This window comes from Ursus americanus, chromosome 3 (assembly GCF_024610735.1).
Source record: "Ursus americanus isolate L20-20 chromosome 3, mUrsAme1.1.p, whole genome shotgun sequence".
NCBI classification, from domain to species: Eukaryota; Metazoa; Chordata; class Mammalia; order Carnivora; family Ursidae; genus Ursus; species Ursus americanus.
The window spans coordinates 26,918,628-26,929,186 of record NC_142129.1 but is presented as its reverse complement, the minus strand read 5'-3'; the positions used below and the strand labels follow the sequence as shown (position 1 = coordinate 26,929,186).

At 38.1% G+C, this 10,559-nt stretch overlaps 1 protein-coding gene across 1 annotated transcript; it reads left to right on the top strand.

Annotated features, from left to right (window-relative positions):
- Positions 1-2,387: 2,387 nt before the first annotated feature.
- On the top strand, positions 2,388-10,142 carry LOC148110352 (hyaluronidase Ccc Hy-4-like). Its single transcript, XM_087860627.1, has 3 exons — positions 2,388-3,308; positions 6,564-6,653; positions 9,696-10,142. The coding sequence occupies exons 1-3, from the start codon at positions 2,388-2,390 to the stop codon at positions 10,140-10,142; spliced, it is 1,458 nt and encodes a 485-aa protein (XP_087716753.1).
- The last annotated feature ends 417 nt before the right edge of the window (positions 10,143-10,559 follow it).

Below are 10,559 nucleotides of genomic sequence, written 5' to 3'. Positions count from 1 at the left end.
CTTAGTGACTGGTCATTTTATCATATGTAAAAAAAATATATATCTCTCTGGAAGACATCACAATATTTGCGGTCATTGAGTGGAAAGAACAAAACCCCCAATCGTACGTGAATTTGGACTCTAATATATGTACACACACACACACCTATATTTAGAACCATCTTAACAAGTTCACATTTGAAGTGAAGAAAATGTCCAACAAAAGCATGGTAAAACCACCTTTCTCACCTTTGACACAGTTTTTGGCAGAATTGAAAAGGGGGACCACAGAACTCTGAATGCTATTGGCAAAATGATGCCCTGTCCCCCTAATACCTCTCACTGCAAATATCTAAGATACCAATGACAAGTAGGTTATCATTGGAACTGATTATTGACCTCCCTTGAAAAGCCCATCAGAACTCATTCCATCACGACTTTAACGCATAAAACCCAAACTCCCAGGTAATTTTTATCACTTGTATTTTCTTCTCTGTACCTTCTCATTGAGTCAAATTCACATCACTCCTTGACCTGGCAAACCTGTCCGTTATGTCCCCTGTAACTTAAAATCTGCAGTCGAGAAAATCCCCTAGATCATACAAATGATCCAGACAGCTACACAGCTATTCTCTGCCAAGTCCAGACCTTAACACACAGCTTTTACTGAGCCAGGGGCAGGGAGGTGAGGTCAAAGGACACGTATCCAAAGTGGCGTCACCTGGGCACCATAGGCTCTCTACTAGTTATCTAATGTGGAGCCTTCTGTGCACCACTTTAGGGGAGATCAAAACAAGTCTTCCCACATTCCAGTCAGGGCTTACATTAACTTCCATGGGGCCTGGAATACGAAACCCAAGGGAGGTCGCTCAGTAGGCATGAACAAGATGGAGGGCCAAAGATGGAGTTCGTGTTGTCAGCACTCCTACAGATTTGTTGAGCAAAAACCAAAGTGTATATATGTATGTGTATAGATGTATCTATACAGGTTATAAGTCAGAAAATTTAGATCTGGTTTTATATTCTGAGTAATCCAAATGGCTAGAAAATGGAATAAAATCTCAGTAAGCTTCATGGGGAAATAATTAATTATATTTAAAAATTCATACTGTTTAATAATGCATAATTTTATTTCTGTAATAGAAGGTAATTACAAAATGTATACTGGGGACCAAGATAATGGCAACGTCTTTACAAACTTAGGGTGCTATTTTGCCAGAGTTAACATATGACTTTGGCTGGTATCATTTCTTGCATTTAACATATTAAAGAAAGACAGCAAGAACTACACGAGAAGGAATGTATGACTCTCAAAAAGATACTGAGCTTAATTACATCAGAGAAAAAAATCTGTGATTCCTTTATGTAAAAATAAAAAGTACATGATAAGATGATTTGATCTATAACTTTAACTCGACTGCTTTCCGAGTGAGATCTCATTGGCTATCAGGCAGTCCTCATATTCTGGGAAGATTCTTTGGCAGTTTTTGATCAACTGACTACTTAGAAGGGATTTAAAGAGCCAAGTTTCATTTGGGATTTAACTGGTGAAAATAAAGTCCAATTTCTTGATGAGAAACCCATGAAGTTAAAGAACTAATAGGTTTTTTGGGCTTATTTATTTACCTGAGAGAAGACAGCACCAAATTCATAATCAACAGCAGGTAAATGTCATGTCTGTTTTCGGTTTTAGCTTGTGCTAATTCCAAGGGTGATTGCTGTCTTTTACAAATAAACAAAACAAAACATATAAACAAGTGGACAAGCAAATCTTTGAGGACAGTGCCTTTCAAATAGCAAGCAAAGTATTGCTTATTGCTGGTATTATTTGTTATTTTTTTAAATTCCAGTTATTAGTTGTTAAAATGCCAGTATTTGTTAATTTTCAGCAAGCCATGTTCTTGGTCACTTTTCCGGTCATCGAGAAGGAGCTATGGCAATCCATTCATACTCTTTTTTCCTAGTTTCCCTCACGACCCAAGTTTTGTCTGTACAGTCTGTACAGGATGGTTTAGATCAATGTAGTCAGAATAATAGGAAATTAAAAACCGGAACATCTTGCAGGTAGAGTTGGCATAGCTGAGAATTTGTGTGAATACTTTTACTTTAGTTTTTATTCACTGGATTTTGTTTTCACATTTCCACTGTATTTTTTTAAAAGGCTCATTTTTCTTTCCTTGTTCAAATGAAACTATAAATTAGGCCCAGATATCAATAAACCTCATAAATCTTAAAAAAAAAAAAAAGGGGCCTACCATTTAAAGAACAGCTTGAACACCATTGTGAGTTTACTTCATTTGCCACTCACTGTGTAGTAAGAAACTAAAGGGACATTTGACTCCATCATGTCTAATTTTCCCCCCTTCTTATTTTTCAGGAGACTGCTGTAATGGTCAAGACTGTAAGCCATGTGTAACCTGTGGGTGGCATGGTTAGGAGTGCTGCTGCCCTTGGTCAAGTTCACTCACTCAGTCCTCAAACCAGCACTGTCTCCAGTGATCAAGAACCGACCTTTCAACGTTTTCTGGGCTGCCCCAACAATGCAGTGTCAACATTTCTTCAATGTGGATTTGAATCTCCAGTTATTTAATATTCTATCAAATCCTTTAGAGGCTCAGAGGGGATCAACAATTGCCATATTTTATCCAAATGAATTAGGGTATTATCCTTATTTCTCTCAAGAGGGAAAACCCTTTAATGGAGGGATACCACAGAATATGAATCTTTCTGAACACCTCAAGAAGGCAGCTGATGACATTGCAAACGTTATCTCTTTGTGGAGATCAGAAGGTCTTGTTGTCATTGACTGGGAAAGCTGGAAACCCCAGTGGGATAGAAATTGGGGCAATAGACTAATATATAAAAACTACTCCTTAGCCTTCACTAGAAACCGCCATCCTGATTGGTCAGAAATGAAAGTGAATACAGTTGCCCAACAGGAATTTGAAAATGCTGGAAGGAGTTTTATGCACACCACTCTCGCACTGGCTTTAGAAATGAGACCAAAGTGTTTATGGGGCTTTTATCTCTACCCAGACTGCTACAATTATGATTATAAAATAAACCCACAGACGTACACCGGTAAATGCCCAAATGATGAAATTTTCCGCAATGACCAACTCCAGTGGCTATGGGAAAAAAGCACAGCACTTTATACTTCAATATATTTGGATAAAATATTGAAGTCAAGTTTAAATGCTTTGAAATTTGTTCATTATCGAGTTAGGGAAGCCATGAGGATTGCCGAAATGGCTAGACATGACTACATTTTGCCAGTTTTTATTTTTTCCAGACCATTTTATTTGAGTAGTGTTGAAGCTTTGTCACAGGTAAGAAAAAGTACAGTCACTCTCCTAAACATGGAAATTTAGTACAATGACTATATAAATCTGTGAAAAAATGTTTAGTATAATTATTTTCCCTTAATAATAGAACACTATTTTATTATTAAATGTATATATTTTTTCAGATGTCAAGTCAATTCTGAAACAGTATCACTGACAATTAGATGTTTGCTTGGTTTTAAGATGATGATTCTTATCAGCCTAGCATTTTTAGGGGTTTCCTGCAGAACAGTTGTGAAGCCTGAGTTAAATGATGCAACAGATTAATTTTAACCCTGGAGAAATTTCAGAATCTGTTTTTTAATAGGAAAGAGTAGCAGCAATTTTTCAAATCTAAAATATACAGAACAAAGCTTGGTTAAATTATTAAGGAATTACAGTTCTTATTATATTGCATTGTTATGTTTTAACTAAAGTTCTTTGAAAAATAACATAAATTCCATTGATTTTATACTTAAGAGTCTACAATGTGATCTAGTGGCTGGTGTCAAGCCCTTAAAAATGGTTTATGTAAACAGATAGATATTGTCCTAGACTTAACACAACCGTAGGAGGCACAAAGAGGTGGGAATGAGCTTGTTTGGAAGATAATAAGTTTGCAAACTCTTGGAAGTATTCAAGCTGTAGCTAGATTGTCATTTAGATAGGACATTATTACAGGGCTTCAATCATTGGATGGTTAGATTAAAAAAACCCCTTAAATCTCCATGCATACCTGTGAGCCCACAGTTCTGTTATTCTACTTCCCACCACAGACCCAGGGCCATTGGATAGACAATCACAGCTCACCTTATTAGACCACTTAAGTTTGAGATGAGGAAATTTAAAAGCAGTATCAATTCTTCCTCAAATTTTTCAGAATAAACATCTACTGACCCAAATGCTGTTGATTAGACTTGACATTTCTATCATCGAAGGATTACTCATTAATGGGATGTTCATTCAATAAGTTTAGGAGGAAAAGAATCATAACACCTTGACAAAAGTTGGAGGATCTCAGGTGTATAATCCACCTTTCACCCAAACATGGATTCTTTCTTATCCAGCCTCTGCTTCAGCACTTTTCAATGGCGCTCTCCCTATCCCAGAAGAAAAACTGCCATTTTGGGACAATCTTAATTCCCAGAAAGTTCTTGAGTATGTTGAGTCTACTCTTCCCCTGGGTAACTTCATACCATTAATTCTAATTCTGCCTTCTGGTGCAACCTAGAATAAATCAAATCCTTCTTTCAAAAGTCAGGTCTCCAGGTATTTGAGTATATGAGTTACACCTTCCAAAGTCTTCTCATAAGTCATTCCTCAAGTAACAGATCTCTCAAATCATGTCACTTTCTCAAATGCTTTTGGGAAAAAGACTAGATTATATTTATTTATTCCAAAATTATTGATTGAGTGCCTATAATGTGTCACTGTATTAATAATAATATTAATAAAAGTAATAATGTTATTTGTGTCAAAAATAATAATGGTAGAAACTAATAATAGTCCATACAGTTAGACAATTTGTCTTGAAAGAAAACGAGAGAATGAGATGAGCCACATTTTAATGAAAGTCTTGTTCATAACTTTCCTATTTTTTGTGCTGTTAGACTTCTGACATAAATTATAGGCTAAGTATCACTTTTGAGCTCTTCAGAGATCAATAGACCACATACTCTACTCACCAAAAACTATAGAATTAATCTGAGTATTATTATATTGAAGCATTTCAACACATCCTATTGTCTTCACCAATCAACAAATGATATGGATCTTTTTTACCTATTGTCTAAATAACGCAACTTTCCAATGAAATAATTTAAAATACCAACTCTATTTGATATTTTCTTTCAGAAATGTGAGGAATTTGACTTATATTTAAGGAATGTTACACTGGCTAGTAAAATAGAAGGATGGTTTCCTTTCTTGTTGTATTACCTACACAGATTGTGGAACTAGTGTTCCTGGATGCTTCCCATAGTGCAGGGACACTTTGCTGTGGCATGGCCATTTTCTCATCCTACTTTTTGAACACTGTGTCCTTGCACTGGATCTCTGGTTCTCCACGCCTTGGAAGGAAAGGAAGAATGCAGATTCCTTCATCTATCATCTGCTCTCTGTTCTAACTTCCCTTATGCCCTGCATCTTTGTTCTTGCTCTATAATCATGAACATAACCGTCTCAGTTTCTTGTCTTGGTAAATTATAATCTACTTAGTTGTCCAGCTTGCGTCACTTGTATCCTCCCTTCTCTTTCCATTATCCAATAGATATCCATCTTAATTTCCCAATCACTCTTCAATCTGTCCCCTCTGCTTTACAAGGACTGACTTTGCCTTTGTTGAGACCCTCATCATTTCTCATTGGGCAGAGTGCATCATCTCCTAATTGGTGTTCCTCGCTACCATTTTGACTTCCTCCTTTTAGCGACAGCTAAAAACATCCATTGAGGTTGCAAATCTGTGGTTTTCCAGTACTAAAACTTTCTTCGTACTTAAGTCCTAACACTTTAAAATAGCATAAAAGATTCTATGTATTTGGATCCTCCCTATATACGAAGATTCATATGCCTTCCCTTCTTCCCAAACCCCCTGTGCTTTACCACAAGAGTTACTGGCAGTCCTCTGGGTGGACTGTTCTTTTCTACATAGGAATCTCTGCCTTATTCTTCCCACTGTCCACAAAATTCTGCCCTCTCTAATCAGTCTTATGAACTTGCACTCATTTCCAAAGACACATCTGAAATCTCACCTCCTGCTTTCCCAGACTCTTCCATGCAGCATTAAGCAGTACCTCTGATCTGTATGTCCAGTGGGACAATATAGAACTTAATTTGTTATACTATAATTACTTGGGTTTTTTTTACCCCAGCAAACTTTCTTCTTTTCTTACTATTATTGTTCAGCGGTTACAGGTAGGGTAGCATCACAGTTGCAGCAAATTATAACCACTTGTTTATATGTCTGTCTCAGCCATCACACTCGAGATCCCCCTTGAGGACAGGAACTGGAATCTATTTCATTTTTATATTCTCAGTGTCTAGAATGTTGCCTAGAACATCATAAATATTTACCAAATAAAAGTAAGTATCCAAGGCAGAATTACCTTTTCTAATTCTGCTTTATAAACCTTCATTTCAGAAACACAGATAATATTATCAATGTGTTTTTTTACCTTGATTGATGGGTTGAGTTTTATCACTGAAATGTCGGTGACTAAATTTAGTTTGGCAGAAACTACTGATGATACTTCTCTTTTCTAGGAAGATTTAGTACATACAATTGGCGAGAGTGCTGCATTGGGGGCAGCAGGGATAATATTGTGGGGAGGATACGAATATTCTGATTCAAAGGTAAGCAATGATTTCTCTGTCGGCATCTTGAATACACTCTAGATATTTTTTTTGTTTTAATTTTGCACATCAGAGACAAATGGTTATCTGCTCACATGACCTTAACGAAGTTCAAAGAGTGCAGGGACTAACGTTGTTTGAGCACCTACTCTGTCCAGCCACCATGGCTAGTGGCAGCATAGGAAGAGCACAGGTGTTTCAATCAGACAGCCCAAGGGGGGGCTTCAATTTTCATGTTCTAGAAGTGTAATCTTAAGCCAGTTAATTAACCTCTCTGAGTCTCAGTTTCTCCATCTAAAAAAAAAGGTACTGAAATAAAACCTACTCTGCAGGGATTTCAGTGGATTTAATGATATAATGTACAGGTGACAAAGAAAAAGAATACTAAATTTTAAAAATAAATATTATTTCATCCACACTAAGGAGAATGGGTGTTCTAAAAATGGCTCTTATTGCCTGATTAACGATAACAGAAATGCTCCTGGGTGGAAAAAATACATGTATACAAAAGTTTATTAACAATCTGCTCTTGGTAGCAGTGCACACACAAAATAACTATTATTTTTCACAACTGAATTTGAACACGTTCTATTGGTCGTCTGTCACACTGCCTCGGTGAAAATTCTGAACCACAGCTTTTCCTCACTTCCAGGTGTGAACAAATAGTCTCATTTTCAGGTATTAAAACATCCAGTCGCATAAAACATAAAAATGGCCATCTCTTTCTCATTCAGCATGGCACGAATGAGAATCCACACGGGGGAGCTGTTAAGAGCAGGAGGCCTGAAGTTGGGTTGTTTGGGGTCCACTGTTTGCTTTCTGTCACCTACTGGCCATGTGACCTTGAGCAACTCATTTAATCTACAATTCCTTTATCTGTAAAATGGGGGAAATAACAGTATCTGTCTCACTGGGCTCTTAACGCAAATTGCATCATAACACACGTAAAGCGCTTAAAACAGTGCCCGGGATGCGGTATGTGCCAGGTACGAGTTGGCTATTATTACCTGGGTTAACATTTCCTGCCCTTTGACCCCACACCCAACGCTTAAGTCTTAAGTACAGGGAAGAGGAATATGGGGCAATTTCTTTGTTCCTTTGCTTTAAGGAAGGTTGTGGGAGACTTAGGGTTAGGGAGGAGACAAAGTGGGCAATGTAATTTTTATTTATTTGGGGCATTTATAATTATTTTTGTCTTTTGAAGTTCTTCCATACACTGTCACATAGGGACTGGCTCTTTCTTGCATGAGGGGTCACTGAGATTTGGTTAGAGACACCCCCACACGGCATGCAACTCACACCCCTGTCCCCCTAAGGCTTTGCTCCTGAGGCATTGGAAAGAGGAAGCTGGCATACACTCAGCTGGGGAAGGCTGCCAGAGTTGCAGGCTGGCAAGAGAACCAGGAGATCACACTGGAGTGTGTTAGGTTTGACATGCTTGTGAGACATGCAGGTGGAGATGTGACAGAGGTAGGTGGGTATGCAATTGGTTCAGGGATAAAGTCTGGGAAATACACATTTGGGAGCTCTATTTAAAGCAAGATGATGGGGGGGCGGTGTATCCAGGGAGAGTATAGCTAGAGAAGAGAAGAGGTCTAAGAATTAAGCCTAAAGTACTCCAGCATTCAGAGGTAGGTAAGACGAGCAGGAGCTAGTAAAGGACGCTATGAAGGAACATCCAGTGAGGTAGAAAAATCCCAGGAGGGTGTGATGTTCCGGAAGCTAGGTGAAGAAGGCATGTCAAGGAAGAGCGCTGGGACAGAATGGGAGATGCCCACATTGAACTTGATTGTATTTACCTGCGTTCTGTGCTCTCTCTGATTATAGTCTTCCCCCAATCTCTCTATTTTTGGTTCAATGGTTTGCTTGTTTTTATCTTATTCCATCTGTCCTAGAACCACCCGCAGATTAGGAGTCTTGTCCTGACTAAAAATAGCATTTGTTCCTATATATAGTATGAGGCTAGCCTAGACTGATGTCCCTGGACCAAAAGCATCATACACAGGATTTTCAGCCCTTGCTACTGCCGAAAGTGATACCTTGTTCAACCGCCTATCTCTAGGAGGTTTCCATTTGAACTCTCTAAGTCCTTACTAGATGGATTCACAGTACTGGTGCCTCTTCTAACTGAGAAAATATCCCACTGCTTTAATGACTTGGGCATTTGGTTATAAACAATGATCTTTTATATTCTACCTACTACAACCTGACGGATAAATGAAGTATGCTATATTTATACTATAAAACTGAATCACAGTTAAAATGAAAAAACAGAGCTACATATATCAACATGAAACAAAAATCTTGAAAATGTTAACTTTAAAAGGCAAGTTGCAGAAAATAAAGTATCTCTAATGATATAAATTTATATGAAAGTTTAAAAACACGGGATACTATAACTGCTTATAATTACACATATATATGCAAAGTAAATATACATATAGTAAAGTTACAAAAACATGGATGCAAAAGACTACCCTCCTCCCCCACTTCCGGAGAACTATTACCTCCTTAGAGGTAGGGAGAAGAATGGGATAATGTGGCAGTGTTAGAAAAATCTGATCTAGGGGCGCCTGGGTGGCACAGCGGTTAAGCGTCTGCCTTCGGCTCAGGGCGTGATCCCAGCGTTCTGGGTTCGAGCCCCACATCAGGCTCCTCTGCTATGAGCCTGCTTCTTCCTCTCCCACTCCCCCTGCTTGTGTTCCCTCTCTCGCCGGCTGTCTATCTCTGTTAAATAAATAAATAAAATCTTTGAAAAAAAAAAAAAGAAAAAAGAAAAATCTGATCTATAATATTAACATATATTAAGTATCAGTGTTGAAGATGTTTCACAATTAAAGTTAAATTTAAAATAACCATACCATATTCATGCTGATCTTTTTAAAGTGTTACTACAAATATCTCTTTATATTAATTCCCAATGAAAGACATGGATCTTCCTCCTCAGCCTTACCAAGTACAAAAGCTTCAGGTATTAATACCACCTGTATAATAGAATCACATCTTGAGAGTGAGCTAAATAGATCTCTACTTTTCCCACAGGAGACCTGCTTATCCGTGCAAAAGTCTATCCAAGGGCCATTGGGCCATTATGCTGTTAATGTGACATCTGCAGCCAAGTTCTGCAGTCAAAGTCTATGTAACAATAATGGAAGATGTATCCGAAAAACACCCGAATCCTCCTCCTATCTGCATATGCCTGAAAGCAGCACGAAGAAATACATCCTAAGTAAGAGTTTCAGATTCATCATTTCCCCAACCAGTAAACTAAAGACAATAAAGGCCATGAAGAATGGATTTGTGTGTCACTGCTATTACGGCTGGCACGGAGAATCTTGCCAGCGACACTCTTCAGATCCCTTGAGAGGGAAGAGTAAGGCTCCTATGACTAACTTTAATTTATCAGTTTTTCTTAGCATGACCTTATCTATGATTCTGTGGAATTCCGTCACCCCCTATTTCAATGTCAATTTTTCCTTGAAATACTGAAGAGTAGAAAACGCTGGGGTTTTTTCCTCCCCTTTCACTTAACCTACTTCTAAAATATTTATTGGCTTTAAAGTAAAAAATTCTTCAAAAGTGATCATTGGCTCCATTCCTTGCCCGAGTGATTATTTTATGGGGCATTTCCTTCATGCTAGGCACGAGGGATGAGGAAGTGAACACACGAAAGTCCCTGCCCTTGCGGAGCTCAGATTCTTGTGAGAAACTGAACAGTAATAAGTAAACCATAAATAAATACATATATATCAAGTGAAGATAAGTGCTGTGGAAAATAATAAAGTAGGGTGACGGGATCAGGGGATGTGGTAGAGCACTGGAAATTGTATATAGGGTGGACCAATAAGCTCCCTTAATGAGATGACCTGAAGGCAGGAAGCACATCCCAACTACATCTGCATTTCT